The sequence below is a fragment of the Hypomesus nipponensis genome, chromosome 8, assembly GCF_054491055.1.
Source record: "Hypomesus nipponensis isolate SF chromosome 8, ASM5449105v1, whole genome shotgun sequence".
In the NCBI taxonomy this organism is placed as follows: Eukaryota; Metazoa; Chordata; class Actinopteri; order Osmeriformes; family Osmeridae; genus Hypomesus; species Hypomesus nipponensis.
Window position 1 is genome coordinate 874,833 of NC_140368.1, and position 27,464 is coordinate 902,296.

Here is a 27,464-nt window from a genome sequence, read left to right on the forward strand (position 1 = left end):
CTAACTACTTAATAAGTTACACTAAACATTTTTTCACTCACCTCCATAGATCAACCAGGTGTTAGTCAGAGTACAGGTGTCAAGACTGGCGGGGGCGTACAGATGGCCTGGTAGGGTCTGTCTACAGACACAAAGGCAAACAGAAACAGAATGGGTTAACGGTGAGTCATTTGCTCAAGTCCATCAAGCAAGTCTCATATTACCTCTGCAGTGGAGGTGCAAGACAGCTGAGAATGAGACCATCAACAGACAGCTATGCTCAGCCATGGAGGCCAATTAGAGACCTCAAGGTTAGAGTGAAGTCAGAGGTGTGGAGTTGAGAGAGTTGAAAGGGCTCCTATTTATCCCGTTCAAATGTCTTGAAGGAGTTAACACTATTAGCTTCTGCTATATTATTACCTTGTAGACAACTCAACACTTTCCCTAGGGCACTACTGAAGCCCTGACAGCAATCACAACCGTTGACATTTATACCAAAGACAAAGAAAATGTGATTGACATGATATTTGATGAACTTTCAAATAAAAATAACCGAATAAAAAAACATGAACCTTTTTATGATCAAAACTATTTTTTGGGGGGGGGGGAAGAGTTATTTTTAGAAACCTAATTAACAAAACAACTTTGTCAATTTGTCAACTTTTTTGTTTGTGTTAATAGGTCATTTTCCTCAGGTTTTATGGAAGTTTAGTGAATAGTGACATTTAATATGAAAATCACAGGTCACTTGTGAGGGCTGACATGTCTCTACGTCTTAAATATTATTTTAATGTTCAGTGAGACCTTTGCAACAAACTGCAGATGCCCTGACTAATCCTATAGAAAATCAAAGGGTGTAGCTTTCAAGTATGGCACAACATCTAATAGACAAAGAAAGGAATCTAGAAAGAATTTCACAGGTTTATCTTTGTGTTCAAGGATAAAGGGAAGGAAACAATGCCACGTCAACAAGATGGAGTGTAGATTACAGTGACGATAGGAGAGTGACCTTGCCTTGGACACACAGTAACAGTTGTGTAAGATGGAGTGACTGCTTAATGTCACTTTCCATTTCAGGAATCCAAACCTTCACAAAAAACATTACTTATAATCAAGCAAGTATTGGCAAGACTTGCCATGAATTTGGACGACAAAAATGTCCATGTGTAACAATTTTACAAACAACCTTCTAAGCTTTCCACCTCCCCCTATAGGTTAACACTTGTAGCTACAGCTTGTCATGACCTATCCTGTCAATAATTGGGAAACATTTGAAAAAATATGGATACAAATATTTTGTCTGGCAAAAGACCAGAAGGTAAAAATGAACCAGTAAATGTCAGTTTATGCAGTGAATCTGCTTTTTTATTTTTTATATTTATTATTTATTTTATTATTTTGGTTCATAGTGTTTATTCATTTACCCATGTGTCTTTAGCCTTTTCCTCGTGTGTTTGTCATACTGTTTTGTATCTGTGCTGTTTGTGTCACTTGTGTGGACTGAGCTACTGCCTCTCGGACAGGTCATCATCGTGAATGAGAATTGGTTCTCAATTGATTTTACCTGGTTAAATAAAGGTAATATATTGACTTTGCATTTTGATCCAAAGCAGTTCCTTTCTGTCAAAGGAAGTATTGTATGTTGTCAATGGGTATCGGGTTAGAATAATTATGATCAATCTTGAAAATCACAACAATCTCCATTTATTGGACAGCATTTTCAATTTGACAAAGGAGGTAATTACAATAATTTGATACAGATCTCAGAATGGGGGATGCCTTTATGTCAGAGTTGCCAGGGTTGAGTACCAGAAAAGTGATCAATGCAGGTTTGGACCAGTGGAAAACCTAAGAATTTGAGTCAAGAGCTTATGATCAAGTTTATTCATGTTGCTGTTGTCCCTTACAAGAATGCCTTGTTGTATTTCAGTGGAACGTCCGTGGTTTCATGGGGATCAAGAACTGGCCCTGGATGAAGATGTACTTTAAGATCAAACCCAGCAGAGACTGAGAAAGAGATGGCCAACGTGAAAGAAGAGTTCCTGAAGCTTAAAGAAGCTTATGTCAAATCTGCAAGTCAGCATGTATGTAGGAGCTGGCTGGCTAACCCTAACGGACTGAGCAGCAACAGCTGGATGTCAGACAAAGAGTTCAGCTGCTCCACTCTGAGATACCTGTAAAACACTAAGAAAACACTTTGAGAACACGCCAAGCAAACTGTAAGTATATTTTGTAGGTCAAAGGTATTGTGAAAATCCATTGATTGAGCGATAGTAATTATGTACTGTTACAAGGGTGGCAGCAAGCAGGTGAGGGAAAAGAAGTTCACAGCTGTCAATAACATGGTCTCCTTTTCCTTCAGGTAAGAGAGTTGGAGGCAGAGGGGGAGACGGAGCAGGGGACGAGAATCACCTAACACAGTGGTTCTCACCCCTGTCCTCAGGGAACCCCTGTCCTGCTTGTTGAGCTAGATAACGACCCATTTATTTGAATCAGGTGTGTTGGAGCAGGGAAACATCTAAAACATGCAGGACAGGGAATCCCTGAGGACAGGGTTAAGAACCACTGACCAAGCAGGTATACAGTAGTTAATTCTTTTGTCAAAATTCCCCACATCAGAGCGCAGATTGAAAAACAATGGAAGGAAATGTATGGTGGAAATGATTCTGTTTGTCCATTTGTTTTGGTCCAACTACCGACATATAGAACTCAAATGTAACTTTAATTTTATTTGAAAATTGTAATGAACTGATTTAAAGTTTCTTTTGGAAATCCAAATGAAATGTATCCTTATGCAAAGAGGTCTACTACTGTGGCAGTGTATTTCAAAACCTGGTTACTTAAAAAAAATCTAAATACTGATATTTTAGTATCAATATACTGTATTCATATTATTACTTATATATAAATAGAAATCATACTCACGTTTTGATGGGATTTTATTGAGCAGTCCTAAATTCTGCTGTGCCATCAGAAGGCAATTTTGATTGTAGGAGGCAAACAGCTTTTCTGTCTAACCCTGCTGACTATTAGAAAGCCACACTGATAAAACATGAATCCATGAACTAGTATTATTCCTGCCTCAGGTGACCTGTTTGTCCAAGGGACAGTGAACAGGCCTAGATGGTATGTGGCCCTGTGACATAAGGACATTTGTTTGCAGGACTTTTTGTCCTTACTGCAGGTGTAAAGATAACCTCTTGGATTACTGCGTGACGTGTGCAATCTAAAAAAGATTAATAAATCTGTCAATTCTATTCTGGTACCTAACTGATATTAAGAATTAACTGTTGTTTGACTGTACACATTGGCCCTATATCTTCACTGACAACTGTATTCATAACCGCCCTGCAAACTACTCCGCAATGTTAACTTTGTCCTCTTCCAAGCAATAAACATTCAAAAACATGAATGTTTACATGTCTGTAATTCTGTTCAATTGTTACTTGACCCCTTTGCTTTGCATTTGTAAAGTTGGTAGGGGTGGCAGGCATATGCTATGCAAGAATACAGAGAAAATAAAGTATTGTCCATCCATTCATGACTGTACTTCCACTGTCACTGGCATTAAAAGTACCAGACAGCTGAGAATCCCCTCAACAGAGAGGGTAGCATTCAGTTCAGGAGGCTAATTACGGAGCCTGACAGTCAGAGGTGAAGCCTGAGGTGTAGATTTATGAGACTTAAGAAGGCTTCTGTTTGTCATGTAAAGGTCTTGAGAGAGGAAACACTTTCAATAATGGCTATTATATTTTTATATCATAGATTAATTTACATGACACACAACTGACATGTCTGTCATCTTGACCAGAAGAAACAACACTTTGTTAATTTCTGCATTTAACAAGGATCTAATATTCATTAGGTCTACATGTTACTTGAGAGGGTTGACATGTGACTACCTCCTATGAGTAGCTAAAATATTATTATTTATGGGAACTGTGCCAAGCCAACCAGATGGAGCATGGCAATCAAGTTGACATTGACTGAATTGAAGGACTTTGGCTTTCTTAGTGGGACAGCTGCAGTTCTCTAACTCAATATGCAAAGATATACGATTTTTTTTTGGAAAATGGCAAAACACACCCTATAAAGTGAAGATTAGAAACTATAAGCTCTGACATTTGGTATTCCCATCATGAAGCTGCCTTATGATGTAAAATTCCCTATTAGGTGTCATTAAAAAGGATGGTGCCTTTGAAGCAGTCAGATCACTCCTCCCCCTGGCCCCCCTGATAGCCTCTTGGAACAATGAGCCTTATAGGTCTATGGGAGGACACCTCTACCCCAAATAAAGAAATCATTTTTGAATCTAGCTCAATTTCAGTCCATGTAGGGCTGAACAACACCCTTTATAAACAGGTTTGCAGGGCTGGAGAGGAGACAGAGAGCAGGCAACCTGAAGGTAAGAACATAAGAGACAGAGCAAAAAAACTTGTCAATGAAAGAACCATTTGTTTTTAGCTGATTATCAAAGTGTATCTGCAAACAATAAGCTGGTCAATAGACTGATTTTTCTTCATATCTAATTTATTCTCAAGAGTTTTGAACAAATCCAGGCCTAACAATCAGGTAAGAACTGATGAAATTAAATATAACGAGAGTCTAAAGCATAAAAAGAAATATAAAAGACTGAACAATGATTTAGGGCTGTTAAAATAGTATCAACAGTCATTATTCTAACATACTCCATGTTATATAACGTGTTAGAACATAAGTTGTTGTTGTTTAATGTATGCATCGAATATTGTACAAAATGTTGTTTTACTTACATTTTCATGCTATTATTGGATTTCAACAACTGCAACAGTTTGGTAAACTATCGTGGGGGGGACTAATATTTTATTAAGATAATATTGTTTATTTTTCTCATGCCACAGATCTCAGGATGGGGGACGCCTTGATGGCAGAGTTTGGGACAGCAGCTCCTTTTCTGAGGAAGTCAGACAAGGAACGTCTGGAGGCCCAGACTCGTCCTTTTGACATGAAGAAGAACTGCTTTGTGCCTGACCCAGAGGTTGAGTACGTCAAGGCACTAATAAGCAGTAGAGATGGGGACAAAGTCACTGTTGAAACTGAGTTTGGAAAGGTACGCACAACACAATTATTAATAAATAAAAATAGCTGATTGTACAACTGTTATATTCTTCCAAAGTATATGGGAAACAATATATCAAGTCTATGGTATTTTCTAATAATGCAAAAGGTCACGAACAGTAATTCACAGTCTGCACTCTATCAATTTCCAGACTACAACTCATAAGGAGGATGACATCCATCCCCAGAACCCGCCAAAGTTTGATAAAATTGAGGACATGGCGATGTTCACCTTCCTGCACGAGCCTGCTGTGCTGTTTAACCTCAAAGAGCGTTATGCAGCCTGGATGATCTATGTGAGTAACAACCACAATGTACAAATAGGTTCCTACTGAGTAGAATATGATCATTAAAGAAGTAAAAATACTCTCCTCCCCCACAGACCTACTCAGGACTGTTCTGTGTGACTGTCAACCCCTACAAGTGGCTGCCAGTGTACGATCAGTCAGTTGTCAATGCTTACAGAGGCAAGAAGAGGAGTGAAGCTCCTCCTCACATCTTCTCCATCTCTGACAATGCCTACCAGTACATGCTGTCAGGTAAAACATATTGAGTTACATATTGGTATTTGATTTGATTAAGCTAATTGATCAAATGAAAGTGGAACATGACACTGGCTTTATCTTGACAGACCGGGAAAATCAGTCTGTCCTGATCACGTAAGTACATAAAAACTTACATGATGGACTTTCACTTGGTCATACAATATGTGTGACAATCACGCCTCCCAGCCACAGAACTCAGTCACCATGTCTGTTACATTATGTCTCTGCCTCTGTCATCTGTGTATTTATTCCCTTCTTAGTGGAGAATCTGGTGCAGGAAAGACTGTGAACACCAAGAGAGTCATCCAGTACTTTGCCAGCATTGCAGCTGTGAGTGGAAAGAAGGACGCAAGTCAGGAAAAAAAGGTAACATTGTAATCCTGACAAAGAGAATATGAATTTACAGTTATACTATGAATACTTACTATAGTTTGACATTGGATTTGACATTGGATTCTAGGGCACCCTGGAGGATCAAATCATCCAGTGTAACCCTGCCCTGGAGGCTTTTGGTAATGCCAAGACCATCAGAAATGACAACTCCTCCAGATTTGTAAGATTTCTTCACTCATGTTTTTACATGCACTATATTCAAAATGATTATATCACCCAGTTGACAGTGAGTGTACAATTTCTTCACTTACAGGGAAAATTCATCAGAATTCATTTTGGAGTGAGTGGGAAGCTTTCATCTGCAGACATTGAAACTTGTGAGTAGTTTACCACTAATGTCTCCAAATGATGCAGTATTTAATACAAAATGACTGGTTTGATCAAATCATCAAAGTCAATGAAATCATGCTCATAAATCCTGGATTCAAGCAAATGTTTAATATAGTATTTGTCTCTTCTTGACAGATCTCCTGGAGAAGTCACGTGTCACTTTCCAGCTCAAGGCTGAGAGAGACTACCACATCTTCTACCAGATCCTGTCTCAAAAGAAGCCAGAACTGCTGGGTCAGTATATAAACAGCAGTGTATGTACTGTATTTTAAAAAGCCTGTGCATTGACCACTGTGGATCTAACCAACTTAATCAAATAATTGAAGTTCAAATACTTATTTACAGAGATGCTGCTCATCACCAGCAACCCCTATGATTACGCCTTCATCTCCCAAGGAGAGATTGCTGTAACATCTATTGATGATTCTGATGAGCTGATGGCTACTGATGTAAGTGAAGCATATGTATCTGTAATAGTATACTACTGTAATAGTATATGTAAAAATGTAATGTAAACATTTTTTACTTTACAATAGGAAGCTTTTGATGTGCTGGGCTTCACCCAAGAGGAGAAGAACGGCATTTACAAGCTGACTGGTGCCATCATGCACATGGGCAACATGAAGTTCAAGAACAAGCAGAGGGAGGAGCAGGCAGAGGCAGATGGCACTGAGGGTAACTTTTAATGATTCAAATATTAAAACTATCATATTGTGTAACATTTGAATCCCTTGTGTGTGGCATGGTCTTTAATCATTGTGAAAGTTCACTGTGTTCAAATGTGAAATCTGTTATCACCACCATCAAACCTTCAAATGTTTTTAACCTCAATGGGTCTTTACTAGTTAAATACAAGATGCCATAAAACCAAAATGTCACTGTGGGGCTTTATCCAACCAGCTACAACCTATGTTTTACAAATCCCTGCATCTGCATTTTCAGATACCGACAAAGTGGCGTACCTGATGGGCTTGAACTCTGCTGACCTGATCAAGGGTCTCTGCCACCCAAGGGTCAAAGTAGGAAACGAGTGGGTCACCAAAGGTCAAAGTGTCCAGCAGGTTTGTCTCAAGATTAAAGTAATCACAGTTACTTTGTTAGAGAGAAGTTTCAACAGAAGCCTAGCAATAATGTCGCTCATATCTTGTGACCTTTAAAACATAGTTGGATTAAAATCCATAACAATTATACCTCTGTCTATTTTACAAATATTCATATCGATCCATGTTTAATGCAATTTATTGTACCCTCCTGTACAGGTGTACTACTCCATTGGTGCTCTGTCCAAGTCAGTGTATGAGAAGATGTTCCTGTGGATGGTGGTGAGAATCAACCAAACCCTGGACACCAAAAATGCACGCCAGCATTACATTGGTGTGCTGGACATTGCTGGCTTTGAGATTTTTGATGTGAGTATTTTGTGGAAAGGGATCATTTCCATGTTTATACATTAGTAAGATTGGCAGTCAGCAAGAACACTGAAACTGTAAATCTCTTCTCTAGTTCAACACCTTTGAACAGCTGTGCATCAACTTCACTAATGAGAAGCTGCAACAGTTCTTCAACCACCACATGTTTGTGCTGGAGCAAGAAGAGTACAAGAAAGAAGGAATTGTTTGGGAGTTCATTGACTTTGGCATGGACTTGGCAGCTTGTATTGAACTCATTGAAAAGGTCTGTGTAGATGTTTTTTGTTGTGTCCAAAATTAATCACGTCAAAGTTGTCTTGTGAATGCAGATGATATGAAATGACAAGATGCAACATTTCTAATTGTTGCTTTTAACTTCTCTGTCACCAGCCCATGGGTATCATGTCCATCCTTGAAGAGGAGTGCATGTTCCCCAAAGCCAGTGATGCTACATTCAAAGCCAAGCTGTATGACAACCACCTGGGCAAAACTGCCAACTTCCAGAAGCCCAGGATAGTAAAAGGTCGACCAGAGGCCCATTTCTCCCTGGTTCACTATGCAGGCACAGTTGACTACAACATTGGTAACTGGCTGGTGAAGAACAAGGACCCTCTGAATGAGACTGTAGTCGGACTCTTCCAGAAATCAAGCCTGAAGTTATTGAGTGTGCTTTTTGCTGGCTATGCTGGTGCTGACTCTGCTGGTAAATATAAAAATAAATCTAATAATGTATAAACATTTAAAAAAATGTTTATGATGATAATATCTTTGATTTTCTAATTCATGACAGCTGAGTCTGGAGGAGGAAAGAAGAAGAAAGGCTCCTCTTTCCAGACAGTCTCTGCTTTGCACAGGGTGAGGTTGTGCGCAGATGTTCAAGATGTTTTAGTGATGATGATGATCTTTACAATAGATAACACTAATTCAAGTTATCTAATACAAAAACTCTAATAGCATGATTGTTCAAAATCTTTCTATCCACAGGAGAACCTGAACAAACTCATGACCAACTTGAGGTCTACTCACCCCCACTTTGTGCGTTGCCTCATCCCCAATGAGAGCAAGACTCCTGGGGCCATGGAGAACCCTCTGGTCATGCACCAGCTGCGCTGTAACGGTGTGCTGGAAGGCATCAGAATCTGCAGGAAGGGATTCCCCAACAGGATTCCGTACGGTGACTTCAAACAAAGGTAAACAAATTATATAATAATAATAAAAAAGATACACATTTTTTGGGCATGTAACTCGTGTCTAAAAAACATATTTATGATCATTGTATTAGATAATATCTGTGTACGTTACTGACATTTGTATACTGTATGATTCAATTCAGATACCGCATCCTAAACCCAAATGTTATCCCTGAGGGAGCGTTTATGGACAACAAGAAGGCAGCAGAAAAACTGCTGGGTAGTCTGGACATTGACCATGAGCAGTACAGATTAGGACACACTAAGGTGAATGTACTGAAAATTAGAGGCTGGCATAAACACCCTGTTTGAATGAGCAGCATGAAAACGTATAATTTGAGTGTCTTTATCAGGTGTTCTTCAAGGCTGGTCTGCTGGGTGTTCTAGAGGAGATGAGAGACGACCGTCTCGCTCTCATCATCACAGGGATCCAGTCCAGAGCCCGTGGTCTGCTTGCCAGAATTGAGTTCCAGAAAATAGTTGAACGCAGGTAGTGTTCTCTTAATCACTAAATAAATTGTTATTTGTTGAGTGTGTAAACTAGTCCTTGTACTGTCTCCCCACCTTCAAGAAAAGGCTAAAGACGCACTTGTTCCAGGAGAACAGAAAGAAGGATTTGTTGGATCCAATGTTAGGTTACTACTTCCAGGAACACAATGACACTTATTGTGTGACTTGTTGGTTAGTTTTTAACTGATTTAGCTACTTGTACTCGCTGTAAATTATATTATTGTTGCTTGCTTTCCTACAGGTACTTTATTGCACTTTTATGGTTCATTTGTAATTGTAATTTGTTTATCTACATGCTCTTGTGTTTCTCCCTATTGGCACATATTTGATTTTCACAATGTATGCTTCATGTTTTGGTTACCCGCAATATTTTTTTTGTTTATGATCATTGACCTAATCACTTTTGTAAAGCTCTCTCTTGGAAGTCCCTTTGGATGAAAGCGTTTGCTAAACAAATAAATATAAATGTAGTACAAACGTTAAGCGGAAATTAAACTATGCTATCATACTCAGGGATGCCCTACTCGTGATCCAGTGGAACGTTCGTGCCTTCATGGGGGTCAAGAATTGGCCCTGGATGAAGATGTACTTCAAGATCAAACCTCTGCTTGTCTCAGCTGAGACTGAGAAAGAGATGGCCAACATGAAGGAAGAATTCCTGAAGCTTAAAGAAGCTTATGCTAAATCTGAAGCCCGCAAAAAAGAGCTGGAAGAGAAAATGGTCTCCCTTCTCCAAGAGAAGAATGACCTCCAACTCCAAGTCCAAACTGTAAGTGAAAGTCACAACAAAGTTATAAAGACAACAAACACAATATAACTGGTGTCTTTTTTTTGCAAGTTATAATTATTTGGTCCCCTCACAGGAACAAGACAGTCTGGGAGATGCTGAGGAGAGGTGTGAGGGATTGATCAAGAGCAAGATCCAGCTTGAGGCCAAATCCAAGGAGCTGACTGAAAGACTGGAGGATGAGGAGGAGATGAATGCAGAGCTTACTGCTAAGAAGAGAAAGCTGGAGGATGAGTGTTCAGAACTCAAGAAAGACATTGATGATCTGGAACTCACTCTGGCCAAAGTGGAGAAGGAGAAGCATGCCACGGAGAACAAGGTAAAGACAAACTTGATTTGATAATGAGATCAAAGTAAAAGTGAGAACTAAATATTCCTACACTCTATGACTTCAGGTTAAAAACCTGACTGAGGAGATGGCAGCTCTGGATGAAATCATCGCCAAGCTGACCAAGGAGAAGAAAGCTCTCCAGGAGGCTCACCAGCAGACACTGGACGACCTTCAGAGTGAGGAGGACAAAGTCAACACTCTGACCAAGGCCAAAACCAAGCTAGAACAGCAGGTTGATGATGTGAGTATCAAAAAATCAAGTCATCAAGTGTTACTGTAAGTTACAAGTAGAACAAAGGTGTACGGTTTTCGTCATGATATTCCACTTGTATGATCAACCAGCTTGAAGGTTCCCTGGAGCAAGAGAAGAAGGTAAGAATGGACCTTGAGAGAGCCAAGAGGAAGTTGGAGGGAGACCTGAAGTTGACCCAGGAGAGCCTAATGGACCTGGAGAATGACAAACAGCAGATGGAGGAGAGACTGAAGAAGTAAGATTATAAACTAACAGGACATGATGAAATGCTTACTTATAGAGAAAGGGTTATAATGTGTATAATTTCCACAGGAAAGACTTTGAGATAAGTCAACTCAACAGCAAGATTGAGGATGAGCAGGCCATGGGTGCCCAGCTTCAGAAGAAACTGAAGGAGCTACAGGTTAGTCAATAGCACTGTATGGTTAAAGCTGCCTTGTAGGATACCAGCTGTTTGAACTCTGATCTCATCAGAAATCCTTACATTGTAGGCCCGTATTGAGGAGCTTGAGGAAGAGCTGGAGGCTGAGAGAGCTGCCCGTGCCAAGGTTGAGAAGCAGAGGGCAGACTTGGCCCGAGAGTTGGAGGAGATCAGTGAGAGGCTGGAGGAGGCTGGTGGAGCCACTGCTGCCCAGATTGAGATGAACAAGAAGAGGGAGGCAGAGTTCCAGAAGGTGCGCAGAGACCTTGAAGAGGCTACTCTGCAGCATGAGGCTACAGCTGCCACTCTGAGGAAGAAGAATGCAGACAGTGTGGCCGACCTGGGGGAGCAGATTGACAACCTTCAGAGAGTGAAGCAGAAGCTGGAGAAGGAGAAGAGTGAGCTCAGGCTGGAGCTGGACGATGTGGTCTCCAACATGGAGCAGATCGTCAAGTCCAAAGTGAGTGGTGAATATGAGAAGTTAGGAATTAGTAACAGGTGTATGTAAGTAGCCTACTGCATATACTGATGGCCAATTAAATACATCTTTAACAGACAAACTTGGAGAAAATGTGCAGAACCCTTGAAGACCAGATGACTGAATACAGGACTAAATCTGAGGAGGGACAGCGATCCATCAATGATTTCACCATGCAGAAAGCAAAGCTTCAAACTGAAAATGGTAAGAAAACTGTAGATTGGAATGAAATTTCAATGGAAATACCACTGCTACTTTCTTTACTTTCCCGGGTGAAAATAAGATTTTTTGTACTTCTTCCTTTTTTCCAGGCGAACTTGCCAGGCAACTGGAGGAGAAAGACTCCCTGGTTTCCCAACTTACCAGAGGAAAACAGTCTAATGTTCAGCAGATTGAGGATCTCAAAAGACAACTGGAGGAGGAAGTCAAGGTATGGACAGTAACTGCATTATCATCATGCAGAAATAATCATGGTCCAGCATCAATATTATGTCTACCTTTTTCCAGGCAAAGAATGCTCTAGCCCATGCAGTGCAGTCTGCTCGCCATGACTCAGAGCTGCTGAGGGAGCAGTATGAGGAGGAGCAGGAGGCCAAGGCTGAGCTGCAGCGCAGCATGTCCAAGGCTAACTCTGAGGTGGCTCAGTGGAGAACCAAGTATGAAACTGATGCCATCCAGAGGACCGAGGAGCTGGAAGAGGCCAAGTAAGGAGATCTTCACAACCAAACAGTGCTTTACTTCAGAAAGGACAATGTACCACAATACAGTCATGATGATTGTGCTAGGATTATACAAAGTTTATTTTCTGTCAAACAGGAAGAAGCTGGCTCAACGTCTGCAAGATGCAGAAGAGGCTGTGGAAGCTGTCAATGCAAAATGTTCCTCCCTGGATAAGACTAAACACAGACTCCAGAATGAGATTGAAGATCTCATGGTGGATGTGGAGAGATCCAATGCTGCTGCTGCTGTTCTGGACAAGAAGCAAAGAAACTTTGACAAGGTACAGTGACCGATCTTCAAGAGAATCTGGGTAGAAATACAGAGCACCATTCGTTAATGCTGCTTGTGTCACCTCCAGGTCCTGGCAGAGTGGAAGCAGAAGTATGAGGAGTCCCAGACTGAGCTGGAAAGCGCCCAGAAGGAGGCCAGATCCCTCAGCACTGAGCTCTTCAAACTGAAGAACTCCTATGAAGAGTCTCTGGATCATCTGGAGACCATGAAGAGGGAGAACAAGAACCTCCAAGGTCTGAATATGAACAAACTTGGCATAAGTCTATACATTGTTAATCAACAGTGGACATTGTCATAAACTGAATGGGTTCCTGTCAACAGAGGAAATTTCTGACCTGACTGAGCAACTTGGTGAGGGTGGAAAGACCATCCATGAGTTGGAGAAGATTCGTAAACAGCTGGAGCAGGAGAAGGCTGAGATCCAGACTGCTCTGGAGGAAGCTGAGGTGAGACTATTATTCAACTGCAATGGCATTTAGGAAAACATAGTGCATCAACAGTATACATATTAAAAATCAATGGGTTTTGATACAGGGCTCCCTGGAGCACGAGGAAGGCAAGATTCTCAGAGCTCAGCTGGAGTTCAACCAGGTCAAAGCTGACATTGAGCGCAAACTGGTGGAGAAGGATGAGGAGATGGAAATGGCCAAGAGAAACCAGCAGAGAGTGGTGGATACCCTGCAAAGTTCCCTGGAGTCTGAGACTCGCAGCAGGAACGAGGCTCTCAGGCTGAAGAAGAAGATGGAGGGAGACCTCAATGAGATGGAGATCCAGCTCAGCCAGGCCAACAGGCAGGCAGCAGAGGCCCAGAAGCAACTCAAGGGCCTCCATGCACATATGAAGGTTACATTATGTATCTTTATTTTAAACATAAAAATTGTTAATCCAAGAGATACATATATATATATATCTGCGTCTGCATATTTGTCATAATTTAGAACAAACTGGAAGTTCAAGTAATACCATGTCAATACTACAATCACATATTCATTAAAGCAAGAGAATAATACACCAAATGAAATTGACCAAAATATTCTATTTCCTGACAGGACTCCCAACTGCAGCTGGATGATGCTCTTCGTGGCAATGATGATCTGAAGGAGAACATTGCCATTGTGGAGAGACGTAACAATCTGCTGCAGGCTGAACTGGACGAGCTGAGGTCCCTGGTGGAGCAGACTGAGAGAGGCCGCAAACTGGCTGAGCAAGAACTGCTGGATGTCAGTGAGAGGGTTCAGCTGCTACACTCTCAGGTAACATGTTGATGGAGTACACCAGTTAAAACAGGTTATTGCATTATTTCTAAATAAAAACAACGTAACACATTTTCTCTTCTAGAACACCAGCCTGCTGAACCAGAAGAAGAAGCTAGAGGGCGACACTTCCCAGCTTCAGAATGAAGTGGAGGAGGCTGTGCAGGAGTGCAGGAATGCTGAGGAGAAAGCCAAGAAGGCCATCACTGATGCTGCCATGATGGCAGAGGAGCTGAAGAAGGAGCAGGACACCAGTTCTCACCTGGAGCGCATGAAGAAGAACATGGAGCAGACCATCAAGGACCTGCAGCACCGTCTGGATGAAGCTGAGCAAATCGCCATGAAGGGTGGCAAGAAGCAGGTCCAGAAGCTGGAGGCCAGGGTGAGTGTCTGAGGCTGGTTAGTACCTTATGGTACCTTATTCCATCCTTCCAACAAAGGATTTAAGATTATGAAATGATCCTGAGGAAAAACAGCTTCACAGCTGTCAACAACTTGGTATCCTTTTCCTCCAGGTGAGGGAGCTGGAGACAGAGGTGGAGTTGGAGCAGAAGAAGAGCAGTGATTCAGTGAAAGGAGTCCGTAAATATGAGAGACGCATCAAGGAGCTCACCTACCAGGTGTATAGTCATTCTTTCTGTCATCTGTAAAATGTCCTTTCATCAGAGCAGAGATTGAAAAACAAGATTGAACATGATTCTGTTTCCTTTTCGTCGTGGTCCAGACTGAGGAGGACCGTAAGAACTTGAGCCGTCTGCAAGACCTGGTGGACAAACTGCAGCTGAAGGTCAAGTCCTACAAGAGAACTGCAGAGGAGGCTGTGAGTAGAAATATTGATCTCATAAGCCTTTCTGATTTCAGTTTGCTTAAGGGACAACAATTATTCTCATTGTCTTTCTCAGGAGGAACAGTCCAACTCTAATCTGGGCAAGTTCCGTAAACTGCAGCATGAGCTGGATGAAGCAGAAGAGAGGGCTGACATTGCTGAGTCCCAGGTCAACAAATTGAGATCCAAGAGTCGTGACGTTGGATCAAAGGTTAGTTTCTCTAGGAATGATAGCTTCTTTTAAAATAATTACACTCTGATTATAATTTCCCCATGAATATTAGGCATCTGTTCTCCATTCACTCCTTCATAAATACAATTGTTTATACTTCAACAAACACAATATTTTACTTTGTTTTAATCTCCTGCATCTTCTCCATCAGAAAGGACATGATGAAGAGTGAAGCTCTCGGATGGACGTCTTTACATCTTGAAACTGTTGTAGTAATTTAGCCTTCCCTTTGTTCTTCATGTACCTAAAACTGTACAGAATAAAGAGTATCAATGGCAACTTCTCCTTCATGTGCTACTTTGTACAAATGTATTCAGCGCTAATACTGTAGCCGATATATGCTCATCTATAAAAATGTATAAAACCTCTCAAGAACCAACTCTATATTAAACTACAACTAGTTTTTCTCATACATCAATTTTTTTGTAACTGTTTAATATAGCAAAAAAAAAACATGTTATTGTAGATTTGTGCACAACGCACTGATTTGTCCAGCCCCTTCTTGCCCAGCTCGCATTCTCTCTCACTACAACAGACCTGTCTGTGACTGCCCCGTTTACCTGCATGCTCTGAATCAATCTGAGCGGCTTTTTCTCTCAGAAAAGACGGCTGGGGATCCGGTCCTGAGTTTCGAACGTAAAGGCCCAATCCCAATGTCCACTAAGACAGACTTTGGAGCGCGTTCTCGCCAAGTCTGAAAGCTTTGGGCTGTCCCACAGTCAAATCGTCAAGTGCGAGAGGGTTCTTTGGCAGACATTTTGAGCCCTTTAAACACCTTTTTCATGAGTCCGCATTTTTGCAAACTATAGCTAAGGGAATTGCCCAGAATTCACAGGATTGTGACAAGAAACACAAGGGTTACCAGGGGAAGCCCGGAATCGAGAAAAAATCTCGCAAACCCACCTCATAAGACGAGAAAGAAGAAGAATAGTAAACAAACAAGCATGGAAGGAGCAACCAATCCTGGCCAAAACATAGTTAGGAATTAAAGTGAAGTGAGTGAGTAGGTTGTCCTTTGATGATAAATTCCATTGCAAAAAAAAACTAAAGCCCTTGCACTCAATCACTTACTAGGGGATGTTAAGTAAGTCTGTGAGGGTCAGGGCTTAAGGTTTAGGGGGGGACATTGTGGTTGGGCCTTAGTCTCAAAATTCTCTGCAAAAATGTGTACAAAACTGTTACATTCAAGTTCAATATAATAATACTCATAGTTAAATACATTCAGCAAATATAACAATGAGTCCAACATAATATTTATATAATGCTCAAAAAACTATTTTGGGCTAAAACTAATGCAATTGTTTTTGCAAATCGTCATCATATTCAATGAGTTATAATCACCATGTCATTTCAATACAGTAGTTCAGTTAAATTTTAATTAAAAAATGACCTAGTAAAACTGGAAGATTCTGCTTTCCTGAAGAATATACTGTAGTAGTACCCCTGCATCCTTGCTCCTTTGCACTCCAGTATTTCTACCTGCACTTTTATCCTCAGTGTTAAACTGTTTTATTTGTAATTACTGTGCTTATTATGTTTGTTTATTCTATGTGAAACTCTGTTTTATGCGTCTTATTGCTATGTTGTATCTTGGCCAGGTCGCAGTTGTAAATGAGAACTTGTTCTCAACCAGCCTACCTGGCTAAATAAAGGTGAAATAAAAAATATAAAAAAATCCTTGAGCATTTTCAGTCACCCTCTTCTCAACCATGTGCCTTAGTGAGCCTGTCTGGGGAGGAAAGGCAGGTATCCTGGAAGAGTCTGTCAACCTACAAAGACAGATGGTCATCCACGTATGGGTTGAGGTTAGTCCATGTGTTCATGTATGTCAAGGCTCAAATGACACTTGGACAGCTGAGAGTGAAAGGGACCTTCAGCAGACAGTGGTATGCTCAGCTATGTAGGATAATTGGAGAACCCTATTAGCCATGCAAAGGTCTTGAAGGAAGTAACTCTTAACTTGACTGCAACTGTGTTAACACCTTGTAGACAAGATCACCCTTTCCCTGACAGCTATCTTGATCTTTAACACTAGCACTTGTAAATTGGAGACCTACTGGCCCTTGCCTCAACACCTTGTTCTATTTACTTTCCGCTCATAATCTAAGACAAATATTTTGCCACATATATAATGAAGATAAATGACTTAGCCTACATATCTTAATTTAGAAACGTATATTTTAATTTCCACAAATTCACAAACAGATCAAGGGATATTATACTTAGGTAGCTATCAATGGTCATTTTACTGCCTAATCATTATTAGTCATCACAATTACTTGAAAAATCATAAACTGAAAATAATAATTAATACATTTGCTTTTAGTGGATTTATATGGAAGTAGACTTAGAATGCAGAATTAAATGGATGCAAAATAAGATAAGATTATCTACAACATTTTCTAGAAAATTTATAAAACTAGCAGTGAGACATTAGCAGAAAATAATTGCAGTAAATAACAAAACATATATGTATATATTTACAATGACTTTTTCTAGAGTGATCATGAATCAAACAATGAGGGTGTCATGTTCCTTGTGTTAAACCTATTTATGTGCATTGAGACATTCGCAGACATGCATCTGCTGACACATCCTTCACAACACCACGATGCTGGCCTTTAAGTGTCACAGTACTTAACGCTCCATTGAAAGAATCTAACAACTATTTCACAGGGTTATCTTTATCCTCAAGGATAACGAGAAAGAAAACAATGCAATGTCAACAAGATGGGATGTAAGGGTACCCTAACAATAGCACTCTTGGTTACAATTCACAGTAGTGACCTTGTATGGTAAACAAACAAGGACAGCTGTACAGTATATGCATCCTACGGATTAAATGTTGAGGTATGTTCACACCATGCATCATGAAATATATCATAGATATCCAATTAAAATCTGTATTTGGCAGCACGAAAAATTAACTTAGAAATGACGTATTACCAAGAAACCCTCTCAACTATATGCAAAAACGTTTTTGCATATAGTTGTGCATTATTGCTTAATCATGAAATCGGTCAAAAATGCACAAACTCATCTTTAAAATCATTAATGAAAAAACTTAAAATGTTACTTCTGAATTTCTGATTAGGATCATGTGTTTAATGGTTGCCACCAGAAAACCAAAGTCAAATGTCAATAGATGGTAAATCATGCCCAGAGCTGGGTCCTCCAGAGGTCTGAGACTTTACCGTGGAGGAGGGAGCTAATGTTTCAGACATTTGCCAGTAGCACCATGAAGCCACCTCATATTTTATCAAAACATTTTCAAGTTGCTAAATTAGTAGTTCCAAAGGACCATGCCTTCTATGTCAGTTCTACCATTGTTTGAACTCACTCACACGTAACAACAAGCCTTTTAGGTCTAATAGATCCACACCTCTAACCCAAAATAAAGAACATACAACATAAATTACTATATTAATCACGAGTTCTTTCCATTAAGGAGCAATACACCACCCTTTATAAAGAGTGGAAAAAGAATGAAAACACACCATAAAACCTTGAGGTGAGAACATTCAGATTGTTTCATGGAGACTGGCCTTAGTTAACTTTGTTAGTTAACTGGAATTTCCCAATGTGAAGGGTTGAAATCAAGTGTCTTTTTTTCCAGAAGCGAGTACTTCTCCAAATTATCCAAGTAGAGACCAGTAGTTTAAGATAAAAACTATCTGTGACTGATTTAATATATATGAATCTACAGCAAACACGCCTTATAGGCCTTTTGTTTTACGTGTATTGACTTTGAAACAATACTAGTTGTAATGAGATGTGACTTACTCCATTGAGTGCAAGACTAATGCTTTAATGAAAACAATAATATCCTGTACAACAAACTACCAGTCTGTAAACATACATTATATACAACAGCGTCCTCTTGTGTCCTGGGGATGTTATATAATCTACATCTCCCATTTTCAAGTAATTTAATAAAAATATAGGGCAACAGTACTACTTACAGTTGCAACTAAAATAGCAGCATTTAAAATATGGATTCTCTCTGTAACTTCCTTTGAGGGAATAACATTTATAACATGTAACCTGTAATTCAGTTAAGTTCATTTTCTTTTTTTACAAGTTCAGTCTTTGTTTGGGTTTTCTTAAAGTGCATCGTCTTTCTTCTCTCTCAGTGTTCTCTCCTTTCCCCTCTGTACATGCAGGGGTGTCTTCCTCCATTTTGATGAGCTCTCTTCTATTTCACCTGTACTGCTGTCCGTCTGCTTCCACTAGGTAGGACCGTGGCTCCGGTGTAGCTGGTCTCCACTGCTTGCCCTCCCTTAACCTCACTGTGTCTCCTGGGCTGAGGGTTGGCAGCACGCGTTCATTAAAGAAAGTTCATGAACTCGTTCATAATTTTGGTGAACGTGAACTGAAAGTACTGTATTACTGCCTGATGAACGATAGTGTGAACGCGTTCATTCTGGTGTCTGTGAACTCTTTCACTCTTTTTAATTGTGTTCAATAAGGTGCCAGATATCTAGAGACATGCAGGCAAAAAACACACCGTTAACTGTCCTGTATCCAAGGTTGCGCAACCAGTCAATCGCTCCGTGTTTTCTTCTACTGTCTATGCCTGAAGTTGAAAAGAGGCCAACAGCGTTATTGCAGACAGATATTATAGATTTGTAAAAAAATAGGAGATTCCTCCCGTCAATGCGAATATAAATCCTGGTTGGATAAGGATAAATGATGGATATGATGAAAATTGGTATGTTGGTAAGCTTATTTAGGGGACCATTTCTCAATGGTTTTATTAGGGTGACCGAATTTGAGTTTGTGAAAAAGAGGACACTTCGTCACGTCAAAGTGGGGGTGTGTGTGTGGGGGGCGGGGTTGTGCTGGTCATGTATTGCATGCTGCACTATCTGATTGAATTGAAATGACAGTTCTCTCTACAGTCAGTGCTCGCACGTAAGGGAGATACCCTTTCCAAAACGTGTAAGGGCGTAATAGTTTGTGAAAAACCCAGAGAAACACAAATATCCGATGAGGCAAAATCCTGGACAATCCCTGCCGGATGCATTTTTTAGGTCTTGGAAAGAGGACATGTCCGGGTAAAAGAGGACATCTGGTCACCATAGTTTTATTCTTTAATGAATGTTTGTTAATTACCTATTTTTCAACCAATAACTCAATTAAAATTACAAAGAGGGAAACTTGCAACTTTTTATCACAACTTTCACTTTATCACAACTTTCACGTGTTTGTTGCAATTTCATCGCAACAAACACCTAAAAAACACTGCAACTTTCATTGCAACTTTTTGGAAAAGCTCCTGCGAAATCAGGAATTTTAGCCCGCACCAAAAAGCCCGCGAAATCCTGGGGGGACTGGTTAGGATGTTTTTGACTTCTTGTGTAGTGAATGTGCATTTTTTTGAGTTGAGTTTTGTTTCTTTTCTCTCACTCGCTCTAACACCCTTTTCAATCTCTGGTTGTGCTGCTCTTCGTTTTCTCCCCATACGAGGATGTCGTCAACGATTACCTCCACTCACTCAATGTCTTCGAACATTTCTGTCATGACTCAGTCTTTGAAATATTTCTCCAGTTTTATTTATTCCGAAAGGTAGCCTTTTGTATGCGTAATGATTGAAAAGGGTGTTAAAAGTGCATAGCGCTGAGCTTTCTTTAGCCAACTTGACCTGCCAGTATCCACATTGAGTATCTAGTGTGTTAAACACTTAAGCTCCTGCCATCCGTGCCATCACTTCTTCAATCGTCCTCATGGGGTAGTATTCCCTTTCAATAGCGGCATTCAAATCCTTGGGGTCCATGCATATCCGGATCTTCAATTTTTCTGGTTTCCATACTGTGACCATGCTGCTTACCTACTGCCTGGGTTCTGTTACTTTTTCAATGACGTCCAGGTTTTCCATTCTTCTTTGTCTCTCAAGGCCACGGGGACGTTCCTTCGAGCATCTGCTCTGATCTTGATGTGCTGTTCTCCATCAAACACATCTGTATATTTCTCCTTTATATCTCAACTTGGCCATGTCTTGAAACTGACAGCTATGGATATCAAAGGGTTATAACACAATGTTTAAATCTTTATACAAGTCTTTATTAACAATTCACGAAATAATTTAAGTATATGTAGCCTATATCTAGGCAAACCGTAACCCCATATATATTAAAGTTGTTTTTCAAGTCTATATTGTCATGAGATTTTATTGTTGATTGGCCTACTTCTGTATGTAAATAAATAAATGCAGTGTTTCCACTATGTTGATTTGGCTGTGGTGGCTCTCGCCATGGCAACATTTCTGCCGCCACGGTATCAGATATAGGGCCGTACAAAAGGCCGTCTATCAGCAGAGTGCATGTCGGAGAATAGCACGGACACGCGTTCACACCGCGAGCGGGCACGTGCGCCACTCGGCGTTAATGTTATTGTATTAGTCTATAGACCAATTATTACCCTACGTCACATAACTGTCAAGGAGGCTCAACTGCGCATGTCAGTTGCAAAAGACGAACTTCTCTCCGGTCTATTACACTTGTAGTGTCGATCAGGTCATCATATATCTCTGGCCACTGGATTGCAGGGCTTGATATTAACTTTTTGAAGCTCTTGGCCTTTGGACAAATACATTTACGTTTCACTTGCCTATGCACAAAAGTCACTTGACCCCGATACCCTTAAATAGCCTGACCAAGTGATCGGGCAAAACCTGGCTAACAGAGGTCGCTTTCTCAGGCAAATGACGAATGAAACAGGCTCGGTTAAAGAAATCCGAGATGCTGGCTATCTTCATCAGGCTCGTATCTACATTAGGCAGTCCTCCCTGACGTTTCTGGAAGCATGGAGTGAAATACAACATTGTGCACACTGCCAGTGAGCCAGTCTGACTGAGGCTAACGTGAAAACAGTGTAACGGGGATGCAGTCTCACTCAGATTGCCAGTTTAAACAAATCAGAAAAATAATCGGACCAGCTGGCTAAAAGCAGAATTCCCATATCTCTTGAAAGCTGCCCTGCTCGACTTTTTAGATGTAGAATTGACTGGAAAACTGTAAAATTATGAACTTTGTGACATGACGTGAATACATGGTTGCCGCTCAACTATGCGGTCTGTACCGGGCAACATTCTCACTCAAATTTCAAGACTTTTGCGACCCGAATCAAAATTCAGATGCGACAGATCAATGGGTAATCGCTTTCTCTCTTATAGGCTGTCCTCCTTGACCCTTTTGGTCTTTTAAAATCCAACTATTTGTATTATCCGTGTGGTCCTTTTGCCATTTAAAATGCTATCCTTTCCCGTTTTTCTGCAGCCACATTGCGCGCGCGTCCCAAATGTTTACAAACAAATAATTCGTCTATAGTTCTTGCAAATTTAAATGTAGTTAACTGGTGATTTTCGTTGTGTGTATTCTTCACCTGCTAGCTACATTGCACTTGGCTGTTGATTCGATAGCGATTGCTGAACGCCCTTGCCCAGGGGCCCTAGGCAAGATGTTTCAACAGCATGCTAAAACTCCCCCTAGCGAGGACGTCCATAACGCTCTGACCCTTCGTTCATACTGCAGCCTTCCCACAGTTCAACCCCGCTCGGGGGCGTTTCAAACAGATTCATTTAGAATGTATTTCTCTAAAGTCACTGTTGTAGTTGTAATGGCCCAGTGTGAAGACTTGGGTTTACGTACTCGCAACATCGATCAAAATACAACTCTGTTTAATAGACATACACATTGAAATGTGTAAAAAACGTTGTGACGTCACGAGAGGCTGGGTCCTGGAGGGGTGCTACGTTCCCCAGAGGTGGCTGCAGCCCTGAGCAGCTATAGCTCCCTCTGCTGGGGGAGTGGGGAGCTCCATCCCTCCCTCAAAGCGGGGCATTCCCGCACACCTGGGACTGATCAGACCGTAATGACCGAAAGGGTTCGGTTAAAGAGGGAGAGCCACAGTTAAGCGGTGTGGGGTGAGGAGAAGGAGGCCTGCAGAAGGAAGAGGCGGTATAAGTTTTCTGGCATTGTATGCAAGAGTTAGTTTTTTTTTTTTTATTCCGAGGATCAGTAATAAACCCCTCGTTTTCGTTCAACCCCGGTGTCCTCGCACTATTTTGAGCCATCCCGCTGAGGGCTGTGTAGCCTCTCGTGGCATCACAACGTTTTATTATATTACTCAAAGTCTCTGCTAATCTGTCGATACGATATGGAGTTCCAGCCGGGCTAGCTAGCTACAGTAGTTACCACAGAACGAAGTTACGTAATGTCACTAGACTGAATTAGAAAGTACAATCACCAACAACTTCGGCAACCTTGCGCCATGCATTGTTTTTTTTATTTTCATTAACAGCTCTGTACAAATACAGCTATGTATCTTACAGGACTGGGTAAGCAGCCACACAAACGATTAGTTTCTCCACTTTGAAACCTAGAAATGTTTACCATGGTTGCTACTTTACGAGAAACAAGAAAACACTGGCTGTGTCTACTACCGCGCACTTGTGCACTTTGAGCACTGACTTTCAGTGCTTAGGGCGCTTCACTCACAAAACCAGCAGAATACAGTGCACTGAAAGTACCCGGATGGCGCACTGCAAACGGTCCAAAAAAACAGTGTACAACCAGAGAATGTCTAATATAGAGAGAACTGCCACTCTCAGGAAACTTCCGTGTTCTTAACTGGTTGAAGTTCCATGTGAGGGCGCTAACGAGCGAGTGCAGAATGAATGGAGGTCTATGGAGCGGTACCCCTCAAAATCCACTTTTCTCAGGATATAATTTTTGTCTAGTAATTTGAATTCTGAATTCGAAAGGGGAGGCAAAAAAAATACACACTGCTGGCTGTTCGATTTTTTAAAAGTCGCCTTTCTGTTCTAAAAAGCTTTTGAAAATGTAATTGACGTCATTCACATCGTACGACCAGAGCTACTGCTTTAAGGCAAGCTCTGGTCACTTACTTTTTTCTCGCAGGGCATCCACAACACAGCTGACAGGTTAGGCTCTTCCTGTCAATACACATGCTAGAAAGAGTTTTGGCTTGCTAATGTTGTTGCTAATGTGGCTAACGCTCTGACATTCTGATTCCGCTTCAGATGCCCTCAAGCAATAGCTCTGGTCGTATCAGTCCTTCACTAACCAATCAGCATTCATTAGCAGAATGCTAGCGTGTTATAGGCAACAACGACTCACCCTGTAAGAAATCAAAAGGACATAAGTACTCGTTCATTCAACTTTCGACCTATAATCCATGTTGAACATGCAAAAACTACAATCAAATCAGAGATTTCTCAACCACAATCAGGCAAAAGAGACAAATTTAGCCGTTTAGCTCCATAGACTCCCATTCAACATGCACTCACTCGCGATCACCCCCAGTGGAACTCTGGTGGAACTGCAACCAAATTCGGTACAATGGGGCTTAATAGGGAGTGGCAAGGCTCTCCTTAAACAGGCTCTGGTACAACGATGAACACAGATATATATAAACTTGGATGAACACTACTCGCCCTGAACGGGCGCCATCTTGGCTACGTAGCGGAAGAGGAGGAGCCCTTTCGGCAGCTTTTTCCACTTGGGGTGGAGAAGCGCGTTCATTTTGGCAGGTTTCGCCAGCAGATTTGCGTCCGTCACTTCCGCCAAGTGTTTAACGCAATTGTTCCATTTGAGACAGCACTACTGCAATTGGCCATCACTTGAGAAAATCGCTCCCCATTTGCATAAAGTTGAGAAAATCTCAATTTGATCTTGTCGCTACTTACAATGCACCACGCAAGCGATTCGCCTGGCTCCATAGAAAATTAATGGAAAACATGAAGTCGCTCGCATCGCGTCATGCAGGGTGAACGCAGGGTCAGAAATGCTCGGTATGGCGTGAGAGCGTGTGAGGGGGCTGTGTGTCTCACGGTCAATGCATGAGGCTTCAGAACCCTGGTAGCTACCTTTTAGCCACCGTGTTGCATTGAGCTAATGTCTGAGCGTCAGATAAAGGGCTTTCAAGTCTCATGGATTTTAGTACCCAAACGTTGACAGCTACGGTCATCAAACTTATCAAACTTGAGAGCCCTGTACTAGTATTGGTTCTAAATGTCTTAACTTGATTATTGGTTTCAAAAGTTGCAAAAATAAATCCCGTCAGAATTGGCTAGCAACTTTACTAGCTCCAAATAACTAGGCTACAGCTACTGTACACTAGCGACTGTGTTCTAGCTAGTCTATCTAACGAACGTTAATCTCACTACAGTTACTACTAGCCTAGGTTAGCTCAACCACTGTTGCAACTTGACACGACCTGCAATTTGTCGTTTTTGTGCTGTTAAATGACTCACCTGTACTTGTGAAAATTAATCGTCGAAAGATTGCTATCCTACGGCGTTAGGCTACCAATGGTTAACCCATTTGTGTGTAATAGCAATTTTTGTTGTCTTGGTTACTTTACCTTCTAGGCGCGAAAGAGTGCTTGCGACTCAACTCTAAATGTAGGCTACTTTTGGTTTTGCTTCTCTCTTTTGTTCTCTTTTCTCAGAAGTGAAGCTCTTCCTCGGACCTATCAAGCCCAAAATTGCTTCATTATGGAAATCATTTCCATTTTGCTGCTGTTGTGGAATAAAAAAATAATATTTGAAAATGTCATGCGAATTTTGCAGACACATATTCATACATAATGGCCTAGAAAATTACGCTATTTTCCAAGCAAACATACCATTATACGCTGGCAGCAACACATAGCGTTAACTGTCCCCACTGCGTGTTATTTTTCCGAAACGCTAGCTACTAGTAGCTAGCTTTAGTTCGTTTCCGGGCTAAGTTACCAATTCCATGCTACTACCATAGTGTTACCAGAGAATGTCTCTGGTGTTACTAAGCCTTGTCGTACATTTTGAAGCCATACTATGTTATTTTTGTCGGACAATAATCAATGGGACCCAGTCAGCAAATGTAGGTCTGTAAGACGTCTTGCAGATGTAGGCCTATGCGAAAGATCTGGGGAACATCTGTAAGACGTCTTCTACACATCGTTTGCACACAGGGAAAGCGTCTCTGAGACGTTTATATCCAATCTTTAAACGACCTTTAGCCGATGTATTCCAGATGTACATGATGACGTCATAATAGAAGCTACATCGTTTTATCGTCTTATAAAGGTCGTTTGCACATAAGATAAGCATCTCTGAGACGTCTGTATTAGATCTTTAAACGACGTTTAGCCGATGTATTCCAGATGTATAATTAACATTCGAATGTTCGAAATCACATATTTGAGGTGTTACGCTGTGGGACCCACATTCGAACGATAACATATTACCGGGTCCGGCGGGTTATGAGCTGTCAAGCTCCGTCTCCGCGGCGCGCACTCTCCCTTTAAAGACGGAACCACAGGTTGACGACAGGTTAAAGTTGCGAAATGAGGTAAAACTGCATTTCGTAGAATGCACAATAACTAAAAAAATTATTATAATACATTGACTAATTTGTGTGTTTAGACTGATCAAAAAAGAGATGTTTGTAAGAGTAATACAACACATTTTATATGATCAGATATTTTATACATAGGCCTAAAACATCGCTGCTGCAGTCAGGCAATATGCCTATTTGCAATTTGCTGATCGTTATTGGCTGACAAGGAAGATAAACTTGTATGTAATTTAGAGGGAAAATGCGTGGTTTTTAAGTTTCATTTCAAATGTTGCTAAAATTGTCCCCACATTTTTTTAAGTAGCCGAGCTAAATTTGGTGCTCCTAGCCAGGGGTTGGCAAACGGAACAACCTGGCGTCTCCAACACTGAGTCTTGAACATAATTTTATTTCATGTTTAATAATCACATCACTAATTAACAAATAACCACAATAAAACACTTCTTTCAAACCCCAAAAATAAAAGTCAGAATTAATGAAAAAAAAGAAATTGAAAATGACAAATTCTGCAAATTACATTACTCTACGGAACACATCCCATAGGTTTTTGCATGCTTTTAAGTAGGTCGTTACTCGTAGTACAAACGCACGCTAGCAGTGGACACAGATCTATGGAGCTCTGATGGATCACTGAGGAGCTCTTGTTAAACAAGCCAAACAGTTAGTCTCACACAATGATGCCTTGGGGCAGACACCTCCCTGGGGTTTTGTGGATGATTAAATTGCCATACACACTTGTATGGTGTGAATATACACTTGTATATGTGTTTCAGTTGGCTGAGTGATGATACTTCCTAATGCAAGGCCCTGACCTCTGCTGTTAATCCCAGCGTTTAGAGGAGGGCCAGGCAGACACGCCACACGTCTGCTTCCAACCTTCCTTGCTGCAAGGTCTTCACATGTGCATGTTTTTGTTCCTGAAAATAGCATTACTTTAGCGTCTTAAGACTGCGCTTGCGGGTGTGGATGACGGTACAGAGTTTTGTGAAAACCAGGCTGTTAACAAATCTAGAGAATTGCACAAACTAGCCTTTAACAGAGTTCCCAGGTATGTGT

The 27,464-nt window shown here is 41.0% G+C and overlaps 1 protein-coding gene and 1 long non-coding RNA gene across 2 annotated transcripts; one reads left to right on the forward strand and one right to left on the reverse strand.

Annotated features, from left to right (window-relative positions):
* Positions 1-4,316: 4,316 nt before the first annotated feature.
* Positions 4,317-15,324, forward strand: LOC146274653 (myosin-7-like). Its single transcript, XM_084702846.1, has 39 exons — positions 4,317-4,384; positions 4,521-4,551; positions 4,860-5,068; positions 5,229-5,372; positions 5,459-5,615; positions 5,708-5,735; positions 5,882-5,987; positions 6,082-6,174; positions 6,268-6,331; positions 6,480-6,578; positions 6,690-6,793; positions 6,881-7,019; positions 7,287-7,405; positions 7,604-7,753; positions 7,848-8,018; positions 8,144-8,456; positions 8,544-8,608; positions 8,738-8,943; positions 9,087-9,210; positions 9,297-9,433; positions 9,967-10,222; positions 10,317-10,559; positions 10,636-10,812; positions 10,914-11,059; positions 11,137-11,227; positions 11,316-11,705; positions 11,801-11,927; positions 12,035-12,153; positions 12,231-12,427; positions 12,540-12,723; positions 12,802-12,967; positions 13,056-13,180; positions 13,269-13,577; positions 13,784-13,987; positions 14,073-14,369; positions 14,503-14,607; positions 14,712-14,807; positions 14,890-15,024; positions 15,197-15,324. Exons 3-39 carry the CDS (start codon positions 4,868-4,870, stop codon positions 15,215-15,217), a joined length of 5,808 nt encoding a protein of 1,935 aa, XP_084558972.1. The 5' UTR covers positions 4,317-4,384; positions 4,521-4,551; positions 4,860-4,867; the 3' UTR covers positions 15,218-15,324.
* Positions 15,325-17,261: 1,937 nt separating this feature from the next.
* On the reverse strand, positions 17,262-25,959 carry LOC146274654 (uncharacterized). Its single transcript, XR_014766287.1, has 4 exons — positions 25,696-25,959; positions 25,322-25,588; positions 19,553-19,621; positions 17,262-19,348 (listed from the first exon to the last, which is right to left on the reverse strand). It is a non-coding gene; the product is annotated as an uncharacterized LOC146274654 (long non-coding RNA).
* Positions 25,960-27,464: the final 1,505 nt, after the last annotated feature.

Excerpts from the sequence above, each read along its gene's own strand:
- LOC146274653 (XM_084702846.1), top strand. The coding sequence starts at position 4,868 with ATGGGGGACGCCTTGATGGCAGAGTTTGGGACAGCAGCTCCTTTTCTG. Across the intron at positions 6,332-6,479 it reads ATCTGCAGACATTGAAACTT|ATCTCCTGGAGAAGTCACGT; the intron begins GTGAGTAGTTTA and ends TCTTCTTGACAG. Across the intron at positions 7,020-7,286 it reads AGAGGCAGATGGCACTGAGG|ATACCGACAAAGTGGCGTAC; the intron begins GTAACTTTTAAT and ends CTGCATTTTCAG.